Source organism: Carya illinoinensis, chromosome 3 (genome assembly GCF_018687715.1).
Source record: "Carya illinoinensis cultivar Pawnee chromosome 3, C.illinoinensisPawnee_v1, whole genome shotgun sequence".
NCBI classification, from domain to species: Eukaryota; Viridiplantae; Streptophyta; class Magnoliopsida; order Fagales; family Juglandaceae; genus Carya; species Carya illinoinensis.
This window is the reverse complement of record NC_056754.1, coordinates 17,027,371-17,048,099: the sequence shown is the minus strand read 5'-3', so window position 1 is coordinate 17,048,099 and position 20,729 is coordinate 17,027,371. Positions and strand designations below refer to the sequence as shown.

Sequence of the window (20,729 nt, the reverse complement as noted above, 5' to 3'; positions counted from 1 at the left end):
GCGAACAATCTGTATGAGTTCTGCTCGAGCACTATGTCGAGCGAACAATCTGTATGAGTTCTGCTCGAGCACTATGTCGAGCGAACTCTCTGTATGAGTTATGCTCGAGCCATGTTGAGCACACTTCGACCCATTTCATGTCTTCCCACTTCAACACTTGTCACAACACAATTTTACAAATGTTTTACAAGAATATGCCAACCAACTCATTTTTACATTAGCAACCTTAATTATATATTTTAGTAACAAGAATTTTCTTCTTCTTAATTAATTCTTTCTCGATCTGTTTTACATAAAGGAGATAATATAAATATACACACACCTCATCTTTCAGTACTACTCATGCGCTTTTTAAATTAATTTATGTTCAACGAACAACACGTACGTACACCTTGTAATTTTTTTTAAATATACAATATGGAGCAGCTAGCAAGCAGTTTTTGCATTAACGTTCCCAGCAACGTCCACACTACTGATCACTTGTCTCCTGCAACAGCCGCATCCCATCCACAAGCTCTGCGAATTTTTTTATACAATCTGGATCACATCACGTTGCAGTACTCTTTGCAACGTTCACAGCAACTGGGTTCTGTTCTCAGAATCAGAATTTTGTTTCAGTACTGGGATTTAAACTAACTAAAATAAAAAAAAATTACATAACACTTTAAAAAGAAAATAAACAATCAAAAATTTCATATTCTAGCTGAAACGTTTCATCACTAATCTTAAAAAAAAAAAAAAAACATAGTTTTCAATAATTTCCTACGACGTTTCTGATAAAGCTAGCTAGTACTTGTATAATTATAACAGATTTGGCAGCAAAATGCTGCTATATGCATCAATTCCTATCCAATTCATGAACAATTTGGCACTATATGCATCAAATAAATACGTACAACGTCTAATTAAACTCCTAGAATTATAATTTTTTCTACGTATTCTGGACATTGAGATCAAAATCTGTGCTATTAATATAAATAGAGATCAAATATCATGTCATTTGGGGGAATGTAAATAAAACTGAATGAATAAACTATCATAAATATATATTGTAAATTATAGGAAATAAATAAACGATAAATTAGATATTTAGAATATACCTTTTGAGGAACTGGACGTGAAATCTCGGGTGCCATTAGATCATTGAAGAAATAGCATTAAATCATGTATTAGATTTAAAAACTAATAATAAAAAATTAAATATTAAGACCATAAATTATAAAAATATTAGCTATTAACTATGTCCCATTTTTCTTTCTTCCTGTTTGATCGAACTTTCAGATTCTATGATTTTGCTCTCATCTAGTTGTAGCTTAGAAGAAAAAGAAAGTCGTAGTTATAACCAAGTTTGAATAGGGAGGGGCGGCGGATGAAAACAGATCAGGAAAATATAATTACATGAAAAAAACATGCACATTGCCTAAAATTAATTGAGAAAATATAAAGTTTGACTACTCTCATGTAATTTTATCTCTAATTTAACAACTTGAAACTAATTCGTCGATCAAGTCGTAGCTAGTCAGTACTGGATTGACATCATGGAACTGGCTGATCATGATCGATCTGTTAATTGTTGAAGCCATTTCTCGGCATTATATATAAATATATATTTATTTATTTAATTTATTTCTTTGTGATTGCTGATCAACGGGGTTGGCTGTTGGGATATTCCGCCCTCCCCATGATTACTTGTAACTTTTGGTTTTATTAAGTAATGTATCATCATCATTTTTGTGAAAAACAATATTAAAAATACTTGCGGAACCGCGTCATGCTAAACAATATAGTATGCGAGATTTTGAAACTGTTGATTATATAAAAATTAATTTGATTTTAATATATAGAATGAATTATAAACTATGAAATATGTAAATAAGCAAATATTAATTAGAAAAAATTAGAAATGATATAATTTAACAATGTACCGTCATTAATCTTGTTATTTTTGTTCTGATCTGTGTTTGGATATTGCGGGGACTCTGGGCATGGGGGTTGAAAGCTGCTAGTTGTGTTTCGCGTCATCCCTTCATTTTGCTCATCTGAAGATCACAGGAGACATACAATAATTAATTTCCAATGCATATAAAACAGTAAATAAAATCAAGAAAAAAAAAAAATTACCAATCTAGAAATGAAATAAAATGCATTCAACAACATATACCGCTTTCGTGTCGCTCATCATGTCCCTTCACCGTAATTGTAGTTGTAACTTTATCTGGTTTCACCGATACAGTAACACTAACATGATCTCGACTCTGTTGTTCATATCCCTTATCTGCATGCAGTCCATAGTTACGTAGTAGTACATGGTCATCTTTGTATGAAACCAGATCGACGAAGTAGATTTTAATATTGTACGTTTTTCTATGTTTTTAGGGGCGAAAAAAAAAATGAAGTTTCCTCATGACCACGTTAATTATTTATATAAATGAAAAGTAAAACTAATTGTAATTTTTTTTTCTTTAAGTTCACTAATTTTTTAATACTGGGAAAAGGAAAAAACAGAAAAGGAAATTGGAAAAAAAAGTGAAAACTAACTGCATGCTACATATACTCTTTTTTATTTTTTGTTTTAGGGTTTCAATATATATATATATATATTTCCAATTAAGCAAAAGTTATACGTAAGTCTGCGAACAGTAGACTTTTTTTACAAGGGTGGAAAGGTACTATTGGGAGTGTTACATATATGAGTAATGCTAGACATAGTCGTGAAGTGCACAAGCGCAGGGTAAATGTTTTAAAAAAGAGTATGACCCATAATTAAAAAATGAGTTTTTTTCCCTGTGGTTTATGTATTTATTCGCTTTAAAAAAAAATTGCATGACACCGCTTATATATTTCACGATTGCAAAGACATACAAAATTGTGTAGTGCTTATACATTCCCCAATCTGCACCCAGTCCCTCAACACTCTGCATGTTTTCTCCAAATGTGCAGGCCCAAGTTCGAAAACCCGAATCGCTGGAGCTTGGCTCAAAGGCGTATGAAATGTGACGTTAACGTACGAAGAGCCGTCTGTGGGATCTCTATAGACTTTACATGTCCTTTGTGTGCCAGTGGTAACTTGTTCTCGAACGACTCAGGGACAAGCAGAAATGACATTGATAAAAGTGGAAGCAAGATTTGCAGCAATGCAATAGTTGGTAGTGAAGGAGAACGAGATGCTCAGAGGGACCACTAACAAGTAGGAAAATAACGTCCGAACGAGCAATGACGAACGTGAAGGCTCTAGGAATGCTGGAGGCTAGGGGGACGACACATAAGAAGAAAGCAAGGACATATAGAACATCATCCCAACTCCACCTGAGTGTATCTTGACGTATAGAACATCATCCCAACTCCACCTAAGTGTATCTCGGCAGATAGCGAGACTAGGGATGAGCAAGCGCTTAGGAAGATGGAGCCCAAAGAGCCGCTAGAGCTAGTCTTTCTAGACCTGAGTCACCTGGAAGCCACCTCCAGGTTCGGCACCAGGATGGCTCTCAAAGTGAGGAATGCCATGCAACAGCTCCTCATGGAGCATCGGGATGTCTTCACCTGGAGTTGCAAGGACATGCCCGGAATTGACCCGATTGAAGGCCATGTAGTAACACCTGAGTGTGGACCTTAAGGCTAAGGGGGTAAGGCAAATTCATCTTACCCAACACCTTGTACTGCGTCTTTAGCAATTCCAACTTGCTAGGAGTCAGTGTTGACCACCATGAGAAGCCGTCAAACCTTTGTGCTTTAGTATGGACCTTAGAAGGGTCCAGGTTCCCAAGGGCTCGAGGAGAATTAGAAGACTTGGCAGGTTTAGGATTTTTAGGGCTTTTTGAGGAGGACGTGAAGAATTCTTAGGAGCCATGAGAATGAAGGGATGAAAGAAAGAGCACACATATAAGAGTGTGAAGGAGGAAGAAAGGGGACTTGAAGTACTCAGAGAAAGGAAGAAGAGATAAAGAAGGCACTAACTGTGAATGAATGGAGTTTAAATAGATTCAGGCGACGGTTGGTATCTCAGGGTTGTGGGAACAAGCGCGCCCTATGAAGCTTGCGGGCGGCACAAATCCTGCAACACATACCACATGATGTGATGTGTTAAGGGCCGCTTGATACCATCAATGCTAAGGGGACATAATGGAGGCAATCAAGTATTGAAATTCAATCGTCCGAAAATGTAACAATAAAGTCAGAAGGAGAATCGTCACACAACACATTAAATAAATAAACAAAAAAAGGCCAAGCAGGGACACCTAAGGATTGGATGAGTGGAAGAGCCGGGAAGTAAAATGGTTGCCCCTTTCAAGAAGAGAGGATATCAAATGGCAAAAACCATGGGAAGGCATGAAAACAAAGGCAAGAATAAATTTGCATTGGACCAATCATATAGGAATTTACGGGGTGAATGTAAGGGAATTTTTCCCCTCGGACCGAAGGTCTAGAATAGATGCCCAAATATAGGGAGCCCAGGCCTGTTGGACGGCCCCTTTGCCCATTAAGGGCACCCGACCACAAAGCTAAAGTCGGCCCATGGCCTTAATCGCACAGGAAGTCCTGAAGTTTAAGGAATGCGGGGATACATCATATCAACATCTCCCTATGACACCTAGTCTGAGAAAACCTATATAAGAAGGTAGGCGAGAAATGCGGGGAGTCATTGATCTTCTCACAACAAGTGTGGAGGAGTCTAATGGAGTGTATTTACAGGGCAGAAGGAACAGGAAGCCACACCGCATTAAATGATTTTGACTAAGGAAACAACTGAGGGGACATGTACCCTTGACATAGGGTATGGGTGGTTGACCCACAAAAATCTAGTATAAAAGCCCATCTCCAGGTACGAAGAATGCTCTCTGTTCCCTCTACTCTCTCGTATAAACTACTAAGGTAATACTAACTTAAGCATCAGAGATTCCTCAGCCTGTACCCATTCCCTCGACTCTTTGCATGTTTTCTCCAAGTGTGTAGGTCCAAGTTTAAAAGACCAAAATCATTGGAGTCTAGCCTAAAGATGTACGAAACATGGCGTTAACAATTCGATCCATTCTTCTAATTAAAAATAGTTATCATAAGATTTGGGAGAGACAAGAATAAGCTGGAAACCACGGCGTGTTTCCACCTAATATATATATTTATATATTATCACATTTAATAGAAATAAATAAATAAATAGAAGTCGGGAATGTTTCTCTATGCAGCATTAAGACATACCTCCATTTTCAGCAATCGGGATCCCTACGGGTATACCCGATTGCTGAATGACGACGGCGAAACGTCAAATTATTGGTCCAATAATTTGCACATGTTCATGATATTTCTAAAGTTGGAAACTCATGTACTAATATGTTGCCAAATTGTTGGGACAAGAGTTAAAATAAAAAGACCAGAAAGTATTGGCTACTTTTTATGTTTGCTATTTATTTATCCACGAAACAAAAGAAATTGTGATTATGTTATTCAGAATATTCATAATACATGATTAACAAAAAAACATATATATAGGGAAGGACTGTACGTGTTTGATTATATATATAACTTCAAAGTAGGATTCTATTTTATAATAATTTTCTCATCATCTGACATCATATTATAATAAGGAACGCAAGGAATATTGTATTTGATAAACATGATTTAAATAAATCTAAGGGTAATATATATGTTAAAATTGAAAATTTAGGGAGGCTTTTATAAAAGTATAAAATCGAGGGACTATTTTAGCATCTAAATCGATTTTCATTTTTCTTGTTGTAAAAAGTTTAAGAAAAGTTACAAGACATACCCAACAAGCAATTAATTAAGCTGTCTAGCTAGAATAGATTTAAAAAAATGAATGTGTTTTAACATTTACAGGCAATATACATCCTATATTTTCAAGTTTTATGGTTAGTGAATTCCCTAAATTTATTCAAATTATAGCCATATATATATATAAAAATCATGAGTAATTAATGAGAATTAAGATCCCAAAACAACATTAATATGAAGTCTTATTACGAGAAAGAGGATAAAAAAAATGAAGTAAATTAGATATGGAATTGAACTCGCAGCATTAATAAATCAATAGATCATCTCCGGAATGTTTCTGTACGGAGCATTAATTTAGACATATATATACCTCCATTTTCAGCAATCGGGATCCCTATGGGTATGTAATTCGTATCTGAAGAGTGGAGATCAGAATTTGAAGTTGCCATGTCATTGATCTTGTGATCATGAGTAGAATTTTCTCGTCCAAGCTGAAAGTTATTGATATGCTGCTCTTTCGACAGATCTGCATGTACATCTGGCCAATAATTTGCACTTGTTCATGATATTTCTAAAGTTGGAAACGAATGTACTAATTTGTTGGGAAAAGAACTAAAATTAAAGGACCAGATCGAAAGTATTGGCTACTTTTTTTTTAATCATGTTTACTATTAATTATTTAGTTAATTTCTTGGTCCATGAAATTAACAAAAGAAATCGTGATTATTTTATTGATCAGAATATTCAAAATACAATAACACAAAGCATATATATGGGGAAGAAGTCATGATTATAAACTTCAATGTATAATTATATTTTATAATTTTAATTCTCACTTGACAGCATATTATAAGGAACGAAAGGAATATTCATGTATTCAGTCTCAGGGTAATATGTTAAAAATTGAAAATTTAGGCAGGCTTTTGAAAAGTATAAAATTGAGGGACTATTAATTAATACTAAAGTATAAATTAACACTAGTATAATTTAGTATCTAAATCAGTTTTATTTTTTCTTGTTATAAAAAGTTTAAGAAAAATTACATACCAATTAAGCTACCTAGCACAGGTTTAAAAAATGGATGTATTTCAACTTTTACAACCAATTTCCTATATTTTCAAGTCTTATGGTTAGTGAATTCTAAATTTGTTTGAATAACTATATATAAATCATGACTAATGCAAAGATTCCTAAACAACATTAATATGAAGCCAATCCACAATACTAAACTGCTAAGAATATTATAATATAAATAATTAAATTTACATCTCCTTATTAGCTTAATCTTTTTGAATAAATGGCAATTTCACATTTACTTGCTGGCCGTAACTATATATAATAGATACGTGTATGTATATATACGTATGAGAAATATATATGCATATGATAAATGTATATATATCTATTATAAGTGTATGTATAATAGATACGTGTATGTATATGTATGTATGTATGTATGTATATATATATATATGGAAATATGAAAATGCTGGCCTAAATTTTGTCAATAATATGAGAAAAAGGATTAAAAAAGAAAGAAAGAAGTGAATTAGATACATATGAAATTGAACTCGCAATTCAATTACCACCTATTTGATTGGGTGCCTTTGTGCCTGAAGTCCCGTTGCTGCTCATGAAATCCTTTTGCTCTACATGAGAGCTTTCAGCCGGCTGCCCTCCGCGCTTGTTAGGAGCAATAATATTGCCTCCACCCCATTCGACTGTACTGCCCATGTCTTCCCTCCGCCCGTTAATAGTCTTTGGTGACTCTTTTGACACAACATGATCTGCAAGTCAAGCAAAGCACAATTTTTTGTACGTGTATTTTGTAGGGAAAATAAAGTTTCATGCACCATTTTTTTTGCTTAATTGTACTGGTAATTGACTGGTTATACCTTTCGTTGCTAATGTAAAAATACATACCAGTAAAATAATTTTTTTGTTAATTAAGATGAGGACATTGAATTTTAAAAAATCATCTGTTTCCATTTTTTTTTTAATTTAGTGTTTATAAATTAGTATATATTACTAATGTACGTTTAATATATTACACATGAATATCATGATCACATTCCTAATTGGCTAATTCCCATGCAAGCTAGCTAGCTGAAACATTTCAAGTAAACTCAATGATAGTGATTTCAGTAAAATGTTTTAAAAAAATCATAAATGTTAATGCCAACAAATAATGCAAAGAGCCCAAAAATCATCATTAATTAGAAGAAAGAGGTATATACCATATCCAGTTACGAAAACTTAGGACAGAAGGGGATCGATCATGACTATTCCCAACATGCAATTTGAGAATCCAACCAAAATTCTACCCAAAAAAAAAAAAAAAAAAAAAGACGTACATGAAAATATTATTTATTAAAAAAACTTAAAAAATTAAAAACGCAAATATAAAAGGGATATAGAGAGAACTTGACGTTTTGGTGTTCTTATTTTTATATTTTCAGACGGCTTATTAGTTTGAATATATTTTTCTAGTGTTTTTTTTTTTTTTTTTGTTTTAAATAAATTAACTACGTGGCACTAGTACTATGTTTATTTAAATATAAGAGAAATATATTGAGTCCAGCAATCACCAATAAATGTAAGATGATCAATATATATAACTTATTGAAATAAATTTTAAGCTCAATCAAGTATTAATATATACTCATACCATTTCCCTTGTGATCTTCTTCCTTTCTGAGAGCACCGGCCTTTGGCTTCTGCTCTTGATCAGGAAGCATCGGTGAATTAGCATATAATGGAGTTCTGTTTGTGCTCATCTTTTCGGGGATGGGATCTCTGTCTCTTGTTTCTCTTTTGACAAGAACACTAGTACCCTTAATGCGTTGCTCTTCCTGTGGATGGATAGGGTTATACGTTGTAACGCTGCCGTCTTTGCCTTTAATTTCGCCACTCATGTCTTCCCGTCCCCAGATACCCTTTTTCTGCTGCTCCGGATCATCGAGAAGTTGATCTCTATTCATTCTAATAGTTTGTGTCAAGAGTGAAGGAAGTTCTTTTTCCTCAATTTAGGGAGTATTTTTAGCTGGAAGAAGGTGTTGCGTAAAAAGTATTACAAGTTAGAATAGGTCTTCGCATTGTGTATGTTTTTGATAGGTTCTTCAAAGTAGAAGCAAGGATCATTTATAACTTTGTTTACGATTCTCCACTATTAACTTTGCAAGAACGAAAAGAACCACATTCGAAGGAGTTCTTGGCCAAGTCAAGAACCACTTTGAATACATTAATAAAACAGAATCACTTTGAAGAATAAAGGGAACAGAGGGATAAAGCCTAAACATATCCATATCGGGCACTGCATAATAATTTCTGATGTCATATATGTAGGGAGAAATATGTAGTATAGATGACATATTTATGATTTTTTAAACATTTTTTTAATTTCTTATACGTGGCATGTTATAGATGCAACATTTTTAATGGTTTGCTAATGAATGGTAAACAGAAAGAGTAATTATGTGATCAAACTTACAGTTAAACCAAGGGGACCAGTATGACTTTTAAGCAAATAATTACATTCATGAAATTAACATTTTAGTATTTGGTTTCTGTAGGTTAAATTTGTGTAAATCAAAGAAATTAGGAGCTGTTTTAATTTCTATTTTGGGTAATATTTTAGCCTGGAATTAAGGATTGCAAGATAAGGAACCTTTGAGGTAAGAGTCGTGAGTTGGCACATTCGATCGAGTTGTTTGATTAGAAACGATTTTTCCTCTTTTTAAGATTTCCCTAGCTAGACTGACCATATTAAGCATATCGAAGAGAACCAAATTCTAATGCGGGACCCATGCAGCTTGGAGAATAAAGCGAACTAATTATTTGTAATTATATATATATATATAGATATAATGAGAATGCTATTAAGAAAGGAATAAAGCAAAAGCATTCCTAGCTTGCTCGCTTATTAAAACAAATAATTAAATAAATCATAAATAAATAAAGCCTAAACATTCCTTAATTTGGTCTAGTCAAGATCATGAAAGGCCTTAATTATATATATTGTAATAACAACAACTTTCTTCTTCTTCGATCTGTTCTAAGAACAACACGTACACCTTGTAATATATATATTTTTAATATACAATATAGATCAGCAGCTAGCTAGCAGTTTTTGCATTAACGTTCCCAGCAACAACACTACTGATCACTTGTCTCCAGCAAGACAGCTGCATTACATCTACAAGCTCTGCAAATTTTCTTATACAATTTGGAGCAGTAGCCTTTGCACCGTTCAAAGCAACTAGCTGGTTCGATCTGTTTCTAGAATCAGAATTTTGCTTGAGTACTGGATTTAAACAAACTAAAATAAAAAAATTACAATACAGTTTTTAAAAGAAAACAAAAATCAAAATTTTCATATTCTGAAATCGTTTCATTACTAATCTCACTACAAGAAAAAACACTTTTTTATAGCGCCGAAAATCATCACAAAAAGTGGCCAAAATCACGGCAATTGATCTTTTCCATTGATTTTTATTCCCTGCAGTTCGTCGCTATGGTATAGTTATTTTTGCTCTTCATCAATTAAAGTAAAAAATCGCTGCAAAAAGGGATTTATTTCGAGCGAATTAAGTTGGTTGCAATTAGTTGAAAATCCCCACAAATGTGCATTCTAGTTTCATTTAGAATAGTTGGGAAAAGATTTTTGTGGCGGAAAATATCCATTGTAAATACTATAAAAATATCCGCAAATAAAAATTCCCAACGATATTGTGTTTCAATGCTAAAAGGTTATGGGAACCATAAGAATTTTTTGTGACCAACATTATTTGCCACAATTATACATTTCCATCGAAATTTTTCATCACAAAATAAATCTTTCCAACGAATTTGGATTATGATGCTAAAATCTTATTTGCAATGTACGTTAATAGTCACAAACAAGTACTTGTGACGGAAATGCTCCTTTTGCAGCGACGTATAGTCACTACAAATAGTCTGTAATAAAATAAATAAATAAAAATTACTAGTGGAACAGTATCGCTATGAAAGCCATACAGTTTCACTAACCAATGCTTAACAAAAATTTGTTACAAAATGTTATAAATACATGAAGTAGAAAAGATTAAAAGAGAAGATCTTCTATTTTTAACTGTTACATACCAATGCGTATTGTATTAAATATTTCATCCCATCTTAACTTAAACATAACATAGCCTCATCCCACTCTTTAGAGTTAACCACATATATCCTAACAACATGATCTATGACAACAAAAAGGAAGCAAAAGCTAATAATAAATTTAATAAATTTAGTAGAATATCAAACACTAGAAGCGAATCCAACCATCCAAATGAACAATTACATTGTATATATAGCATGCTACAAAACAATGCTCACATATTGAAGGTGCCATATCCACTATATAAGGATGATAGAAGTGGTTGAACATGTGCCCATTTTTTGTTCTTCAATGCAATTGCAAGATGTTCCAAGTACTTGTCAAGCAGATGAAAGAAAGGCAAACATACAATGAGATGATGTGAATATAAGGACTTAATCTAGTATTCTTTACACAAAGTAGGTACGTGCAGTCTGTTGTGGGGTAAATGGGGCTTTTTCTATATACATTCTTGTTACATTCCCCAAGATGATTGACAAATTAGGGATGTCATGCAAAAAGCCATCAATCTATTGTGTGCAAATTAAAAATATCACCCAAAAATTACTAACATCTAATACCCACATCAACACCTACACAAAATCTAGATATAAAGGGTGCATTTTCATGGAAAGAGCTTCAAGCTTTCTGACTCAAACAGATATAGGGTTAATCTACAAGAAAACTGTACCGATTTTTGTAAAGCAACCAATCTACATATGAAGGAGGAGAGATAGAGAAATGAGTTCAAGCGATACCTGTCTTGTCACAAAGGAATTCACTCCAAGAGTCTTGGTGGAATATGCTCACTCTCCGATACTTGAAAATCCCACAAGAAGTCACTCCGAGATTTCTGGATGGACGCATATATTTGGTATGGGAAGGAAATTATGACTTTAGCTTCTATGGAGAAGAAAAATAAAGTGGAGGCCAGAGTATAAGCTTTGGGACGTATTCGAAAATGGAGATGAAGCCGTGTGTATGAAGTGGGTGGATTTAATTACAAGTAGTCAAATTGGGGAAGAACATGGAAATGGAGAAGGAGGTACTGTGAACAAGAATGGGTAAGGCAGGGGGGAAATAAAATGTTTAGAGCATTTTGGTGCCCAGACCCGATACCGTCGATTTTATCTCGTTGCAACTTGTTCTTTCTTATTTCGTCTATGTTTTTCACCGCTAAAAGGTATTAAATCGCTGTAAATACTTAAGTTATGGTTTAAATTGAAGATTGATGTTAAAAAGCCGCGACGAATTCAATTTCACTACAAATACCTACTTATTGCGGCAATTTCTTTTGCAATAGAAATAAAATCATTAGAAAGGGGCTTGTTTCTTGTAGTAATATTGTGATAGTCATGTCTTGAGAAATTTATAATTTTATATTTATATTTTAAACTCTTTTATATATAATTTTTAATGTTTAATTTGCATTTTATTTATTATTATTTTTATTAATATTGAAATAACTAACTCAAAAGTATCATGAATCTCCTGATCTAATTTGTTGAATATTTGATTTATTAATTAAATCACCCAATTCAATTTGTTAAATAGCCGATTGATTGAGTCGGTTTGTCTCTTATTCTCATTTTTTAAGCCTTGAAGGAAACAATAATTAGATTAGTAATACATATAAATATATATATATATGTATATATATATCTATATATATTCATATATGCACACACAAAATAAATAATACTATAACTTAGAAGTAGTTAACTATTGATGAGATTATTGCTCAGCATGCTTACCAAGTGTTTGATAGAATGCATAAATAGAAAATTCATATTTGATTCATTGTTTGTTTCATACCTTTCTGCTATGTGATTACAGCCCTTATATAGACAATGCTACAACTAACTAATTCCCAAGGTTGGGATCAATTGACATTTGTCCCACAAGGACTGATTTCTAATTTCCAGAAGATTCTTTACTCCTCTACTGCAATGTACTCCTTTGTTGTGATGCTGGAAATTCTTTGCTCCTCTGTTGTGATGTGCACCTCTACTGTGATCCTAGAAATTCCGTGATTAACCCATTTGGTGTTTTGGTGCTGTGAATAGTGTCTGCTGATATGGAGGCCTCACGGGTGGACTTGATTTCTTCTTTAACATCCCCCTTCGATGCAAGCGGCACTTGTGAAATTGTGAGGCTTGATCGAAGTAGGAGAAATCGAGATGTTGAAAGTGGCTTTGTGAGTATGTCAGCCACTGGATCCTTACTAGATACAAAAGAAACATTGAGAGTCTTGGCTGCAACACAATCTCTTAGAAAATAGTAATCTAATTCTACATGCTTGGTACGAGCATGTAAAACTGGATTAATTGACAAATAAGTGGCCCCTAAATTGTTACACCACAAAGTTGAAGAATCATTTAAAAATATTCCAAGTTCCATTAGAAGAGATTGAACCCATAGGATTTCACAAGTAGTGTTGGCAATAGCCTTATACTCAGTTTCAGTGGATGATCAGGCAATTGTTGGTTGCTTTTTGGAACCCAATGCAAGATGTGAGCCAACAAAGACACAAAACTCTAATGTGGATTTTCTATTATTAGGGCACCTAGTCCAGTCAGTATCGGAGAAGGCAGAAAGCATAAGTTTGGATGATTTATAGAAGTGGAGGCCAAAATGAGTGGTAAGTCTAAGATACCTAAGAATCCTTTTGACGACTTACCAATGGGGTATCTTTGGGTCATGCATGTATTGACACTTTATTGACAACAAAAGATATGCCAGGATGAGTGAGAGTGAGGTATTGCAAGTTGCCAACCACACTACGGTCTAAGTGAGGGTCTTCAAATGATGCCCCTTCAAAAGCTGTAAGTTTAACAAAAGATGACATAGGTATGGAAACAAATTTGGCATTATGCATATTTGTAAGACGAAGAAGATCCAAAATGTATTTAGATTGACTAAGAAATTGACCATGATCATTTTGGCATATTTCAAACCCTAGAAAGTAATGTAGTTGACCTAAGTCTTTGGCTGGAAAAGACATGCCAAGAGCAAATAAAAATTCAGAAATTAAGGAAAGACTAGACCCAGTAACTATAATATCATCAACATATATGAGAACAAAAATTATATGAGATACATTACAATAAAGGAAAAGAGATGTATCTAATTTGGACTCTTGAAAACCAAGAGAAAACAGCTTGGTACTAAGCTTTGCAAATAGGCCCTTGGGGGCCTGTTTGAGACCATAAATTGCCTTTTTGAGTTTATACACATGATGAGGAATTCAGGATTCACAAATCCAGGGGATTGTCACATAAAAACATCTTATTCTAGATCACCATGTAAAAAGGCATTTTGTATGTCTAACTGTTATAGGGGCCAATTGAAATTAATAGCAAGAGATAGTATGATGCGGATGGTGGTGGGTTTTATGACAGGGGAAAAGGTTTCTGTATAATCAACACTGGCTTGTTGATGAAAGCCTTTTGCCACAAGACGTGCTTTACGTCTTTCCAGTGTGCCATCAACATTCCTCTTTGTTTTGAGAACCCACTTAGGACCCAAAACATTGTAAGAAGCTGGGAAACTAAGTCCCACATATGGTTATGTAAAAGTGCATGAAATTCAACCCTCGTAGCATCATGTCATTCAGAAACTTTAGAGGCCTCAGTCTAAGAAGTGGGTTCCTCATGAACCTCTAAATGTGCAGTGATAGTGAGTGAGAGTGAGGGTTTTTGAGTTGGCTAGGGAACAGTACCATCAGTTTGAGTGAGAGGGCATTTAGTGTTTACCTTTGCACGTGTGACCATAGGATGAGTGTTGTGAGATGGTGCTGGAGCCGACGTAGACGAAGGTGGAACTAGTGATGAAGGTGAAGATGGCTCGGAGATTTGGGGATTTAGGTATTGAGAGGGAAAGGAGCTCAAGAATGAGGAAAACTTCGGATAGGTATTTGACAGAATGCATAAATGGAAAATTCATATTTGATTAATTATTAGTTTCATATTTTTCTTCTATGTGATTACAACCCTTATATAGGCAATGCTACAACTAACTAATTTCCAAGGTTGTTGGGATCAATTGACACCTGTCTGACAAGGAATGATTTCTGATTTCCAAAAGATTCTTTGCTTCTTTGCTGTGATGTACTCCTCTGGTGTGATGCTGGACATTCTTTGCTACTGTACTATGATGTGCTCCTCTGCTGTGATGCTGGAAATTCTGTGATTAACCCGCTTGGTGTTTTGGTGCTGTGAACAACTTCTATTGATATGGAGGCCTCACAATTGGACTTGATTTCTTCTTTAAAAACTATTATTACACAATAAAGATCTCCTAGCTGCAGGTCATTTATCTACTATAGAAGCTGCATGTTGTCTTGCATTAAATCATTAGTCTGGGCATGGAGTATATTGTACATATTTCATGTATTTCATTTCTTGAATATTCATTTGATTATTCTATAGATGTTTTCCTATTGTTAGAGAATTACCATTTGTGGTAAATTAGCAGTTAGTTTGTTACGCTTGAGATGTATATATATATATATATATTTGTTAGTTGTACAGTGCTATGACATCAATATACAAAGGAATATTCAAGCATTCTCCATCTCCTTTGTGTGAAATAGCTCTCCGCCCTCTTTGATTTCTAAACTCTAATATGGTATATAGAGCCTTGAGAGCACATCCATGGAGGATTCTCTTGACAGTTCAGACAATTCCTCATCTTCCACGCATCTCTCTGTCCATTTCGGCAAACCCTCAAACACTTACAGTGCCACAACCATAATCCATTACCTAAACCTCACAGACCCTATCAATCCTTTTCACCTAGATTATGGTGACAACCCCTCAATGATTTTAGTCATGGATTTCCTCACCAATGACAACTATATTACCTAGTCGTGTGCGATGAGGAGGGCTCTCCTTACGAAGAACAAGTTAGGGTTTATTTCCGGCTCACTTCCTCAACCCACTGACCCAAATGATCCTCTTCTTGATCTATGGAACCGTTGCAACTATATGGTAGTCTCATGGCTACAAAATTCCATTTGCCCTTCCATTAGATCCAGCATTGTTGTCGTTGATGATGCTTGTGAGATCTGGCTTGATCTTGAGGATCGATTTGCTCATCAGAACGACCCATGAATCTACCATCTCAAGAAGAACTTAGCTAGCATTCTCCAATAATCTGACACTGTAAGTGTTTATTACGGCAAGCTCAAAACTCTTTGAGATGACTTGTTGATTTATGATCCTATCCCTGTTTGCACTTGTGGCTCAATGAAAACATTATACGATTGTTATCAATGTGATTGCATGTTTCAATTTTTTATGGGCTTGCACAATAGTTATTCCCCTGTTCAGGATCAAATTATGCTGCTCGACCCATTACCCCCGCTCACCAAAGTCTTCTCCCTCATTCAACAATATGAACGCCATTACCAGATGGCATCCACCAACCCTTGCCCTGACTCTTTGGCCTTTGCAACCAGAAAAACCTACCCAAAACCCACTAAAGCTTCCCCTCAATCCAAACCCAAGAAAGACAGAGCATATTGTACTCATTGTAAAATCACTGGCCACACCCTTGATACCTATTTCAAAGTCAAAAATGCTGAGCCACCTATACGTTCCCACTGTAACATGTTTGGACACACGATGGAGAAATGCTATAAGCTTCATGGCTCCCCACTTGGCCATAAATTGTTCAATAACACACAAGGTTCCTCTACTCTTGCTGCTCAATCTGTCTCTGACTAGAGACTATTAGTGATGCTCGAGTGGGTCTCACTAAGACTTAGTACCAGCAACTTCTGGCTTTAATTCAACCTAGGGAGCTTTCCACTGCTGTTCAACCTCTGCTAATTAGATTCAGTACAATTTTCCTTCTACATCGACTCCTCACATCTCTGGTATATCACTTTGTTTATCCACCAGCACATAATCCACTTTTTCCACTATAAACATTCCTTGGATCATTGATACAGGTGCAACAAACCACATGGTCTGCTGCCCCTCTCTGCTTACCTCCATCACAGCCTCTATCTCTCACTTAGTTAGGCTCCCAAATGGAACGAATATTCCTATCACACACACTGGCACTGTCCAATTTTCATCTTCCATTTCTCTTAATAATGTTTTGTGTGTTTTTAAATTTAATCTAATCTCAACCAAGAAATTGGCTACTTCACTCACCTGCTGTCTAGTGTTTTTTCGTGATTTTTGTCTCATATAGGATCTTCTCTCATGGACAAAGATTGGGAAGGGTGAAGTGAGGAATGGACTTTATTACTTACTTAATGTTGTTGTTTCTCCATCTACTCTAGCCTCAACACTTTCAAAATTCAACAAAACTCCGCCAACAACTTGTGTTTCACATTCTCATACTATTACCAACCTATGGCATTGTCGCCTAGGCCATCTTTCATTTCTAGTTTAAATATGATTGCAAATCCTATTGTAAAAAACCACATTAGTATCATTAATACAAAACCATGTTATGTTTGTCCACTTAAAAAATTTCATACTTCCTTTTCCTCCAAGCAAACATAAAACAACTAGACCTTTTGAAATTGTGCATTGTGACCTCTAGGGACCAAATTCAATCCCTACCTATGATGGTTCTAATTATTTTCTTAACATAGTTGATGACTTTACTAGAAGCACTTGGCTCTATCTTCTTCACACTAAAGCTGAAACCAGAAAAAGCATAGAATCTTTTACCAATTTAATTGAAAATCAATTTGATTTCAAAATCAAAATTCTAAGAAGTGACAATGGCAAACAATTTCTTATGCACAATTTTTTCAACAGTAAAGGTATTATTCATCACACTAGTTATGTTGCCACACCCCAACAAAATGGGATTCTGGAATGAAAGCATCAACACATTCTCAATGTAGCATGTCCTTAATAGTTACTTCATGAGCTGCTATCATACGGTCCACCTCAGTCAACCTGATCTCAAACTCGTCAACCCAGCTCCTCTCTAGACTCCCCAATGTGAGCTATGGCATTCTCGACCTCCAAGTCCTTCAACCTCTTGGACTTAACCTTGAGAGAGTCTGACTTGTTTTTTGAAGACTTGGAGAGCTGTTCATACCTCCCCTCGAGCCACTTGAATGCCTGAGCATCGGAGTCATGATGCTTCCCCAACATTGAACTCTCGACCTAATGCCTGTCCAGCTCCTTTAGTTGGTGATCGAGGGAGTCCTGAAGGTTTTCCCTCCCTTCCTTACTAAGCATTTCTTCAAGGCGATATGAATTGGCCTCCTCCTTTGACCTCTCCTAGTTAGACTTGAGTTGAGCCTTTTAGTGATGGAGTTGGAGTATCCTCTTCTACCTCTGTCGGTGACTGAGTTGCACCTTAATGAGGGCTTCTTCTAACTTATCTTTTCTCTCCCTTTCTTTCTTGGAGTTGCACAAAGTCAATCACCCCAAGGATCGAAGTGCTCGGTTCTTACCTTTTAGGCCCCTCCCAGTCATCTACAATAAAGGTCACCAACCTCTCCACTCCTTGCCATGAAAGTTTTCAAGATAGTACCAAAAGAAAATATGCATAGAAGACATAAAGAGGCATGCAATGAGTTAATAACCAACCCCGAAAAAGAACCCCCTGAGCTTCCCAGCAATCTCTTGGAGAGGGTCAGAACAGGCCCCTTCTATTGCTGACCTCGGGGCAAAGTAATCCCTCCCTTTATAGGGATTCTGGAACAAGGTGCCATCAACCCCCGTTGCTTCAAAGCCCCCCACGAACTCAGCTGGGAATGGACCTTCGTGACATTTCCCTTCACCTTCATCTTCCATGGCATGATCACGACCCTTTCAGGCCCCTAGGTAGATTGGAACAGCCAGAGTCTCGCCGGCCATCACCACCTTAGCATTGACCCCCACTAACACCATTCCAACCTCAACCTTGGCTTCTCTTGATGCAAAGGTCGGGATGATGCAAGTGAAGGGCAATGGAGCCCCAGCTTTGACTACAACAGCTAAAGTTTTATTAACCTCAACTCACACTATCGTGGCCTCATCTTCGGATACATCAACCAAAACCCTCGTAGCCCATGACACTACCCTTGCCATTTCCTTCTCGGACATGACTTCGTCACCTTCGCCACTCTCAAGAATGGCTGATTGAGCTAAATTATTGCATTTTTAATGCTTTTAGAACCAATATATATTAATTCTTTCATTACTTTATCATTGGTTTTATATGGAAAAATGAATCAATCAAAGTTGTGATTTTAATTGATTAAAAGCATGAATTTCTGCTCTAATTTTATCAACTGTTGATTAATATGGATTAAGGTATAATTCGCTCGAGCGGCGGCTTCTGGCCGCTCGAGCAAAGTCAGGCAGATTCAAACGCTCGACTTTCGCTCGACAGTGGGCTCGAGCGAGTTGCGGGAAAAGAGATCGCTCGAGCGGAGGCATTTGGCCGCTTGAGCGAATTCAGGCAGAGTCGAACGCTCGATGTTCGCTCGACAGGCCGCTCGAGCGAATTTAGGCAGAGTCGAACGCTCGATGTTTGCTCGACACTCCGCTCGAGCGAATATCGCATTTTTACAGATCAGGGTTTATTCCGCCGTCAGAGTATATATATGTTTTCTTTATATCTTAGGACGACTCTTGGCTGGAAAAACTCGATTTTGGGTAGAGAAACACTTAGAATTCATTTTTTCCATTGATTTTCATTCAGATTCGGAGAGGAGGATTCATACAATTGATCATTCACTCACACTGCAGCAAATTGAAGAACTCCTTGAGGGGTCCAATTGCCACTACAGCTCAGCCTCCTCCACCGCTTCGAATCTTCATCTCCATTCAACTCGCTTGATTTTTTCAATTCCCTACTTGCTATTTCATTTCAGTTTTGAGTTTCTGAATTATTTTAGAGAATTTTGATTTAGACGTTTGAGTAATTTATTTGTTATTCATTTAATTCGTGTTATTTATTTTTATCATTTTGTTAAGCTTTCATTTTAGTAGTGATTACAATTACGGTGGTTTAATTTGAGAATTTGTGATTTGAATATAATGATGAACCCTAGAACATTGAATTTGGGGCTTTTCAATTTTCAGTGCATGTTTTATCAATTACTTCCTAATTTAGTTTAATTCTTAATCTAGTTTTATTAATTTCTGAGTTTAATCTATTAGTCCTTTATATTCCAATCCGACAATCAAAATCTAAAAACATGAATCTAGTCCATGACTAGTATCCTTTTCCATCCATTGCACATACCATCATTTTATTTTCTTTTTGTTTCACCTTTTTCAACGAGTTTGATTTTTAAGTAACTTTCTCTGAGGAGACGATTTAGGAATTTATTCCTAATTATTACACGACATCCTCCTGCACTTGAGATAGCTTTAGTGCTACTCATTTTTGAGTGAGTCAAGTTTTTGGCGCCGTTGCCGGGAAAAGTATTTTGGCTTAAATTTAAACTCGTTATTTTTATTATGCTCTTTAAACTGATGTTTCATGTCATGGGTGAGGGACAGTTCAAATAGGCTGCATAGAGTCACATCGAGTGTTGAGAGTAGTATACACAGTTTGGAGATAGATAGCTCTTTTGTCTTTTCTATTAGTGAGTCAGGTGAGGAAATTGAAATTGAACCAGAAAACATGGCTGCACCTGCACCAAGAACTCTTAAGGATTATTTGCAACCCACTCGCACCACTACACTTTCATGCATTGTTTTACTTGAAAATACATCTAATTTCTCTATTAAGCATGGCATGATGTCAGTGATACCTCAGTTCCACAGGATGGATTCTGAGAGTCCTTACCAGCACTTGACAAATTTTGAGTTGGCTTGCACTACTTTTATCACTAGGGCTGTTACTGATGAATTCATTAGACTTCGTTTGTTTCCTTTCTCTTTAAAGGATAAAGCGAAGATTTGGTTTA

General features: G+C 35.7%; 1 protein-coding gene across 5 annotated transcripts; it reads right to left on the bottom strand.

Annotated features, from left to right (window-relative positions):
* Positions 1–225: 225 nt before the first annotated feature.
* LOC122303792 lies at positions 226–8,822 on the bottom strand. 5 transcript variants are annotated; one of them, XM_043115746.1, is made up of 7 exons: positions 8,396–8,822; positions 7,314–7,514; positions 6,098–6,265; positions 2,162–2,275; positions 1,926–2,039; positions 1,101–1,111; positions 226–589 (listed from the first exon to the last, which is right to left on the bottom strand). In XM_043115746.1, exons 1-7 carry the CDS (start codon positions 8,706–8,708, stop codon positions 548–550), a joined length of 963 nt encoding a protein of 320 aa, XP_042971680.1. In that variant the 5' UTR covers positions 8,709–8,822; the 3' UTR covers positions 226–547. The 5 variants fall into 5 exon arrangements, with proteins under 5 accessions (XP_042971680.1, XP_042971684.1, XP_042971685.1 ...); XM_043115750.1 differs by having other exon boundaries at positions 6,098–6,253; XM_043115751.1 differs by having other exon boundaries at positions 6,098–6,253; positions 7,317–7,514.
* Positions 8,823–20,729: the final 11,907 nt, after the last annotated feature.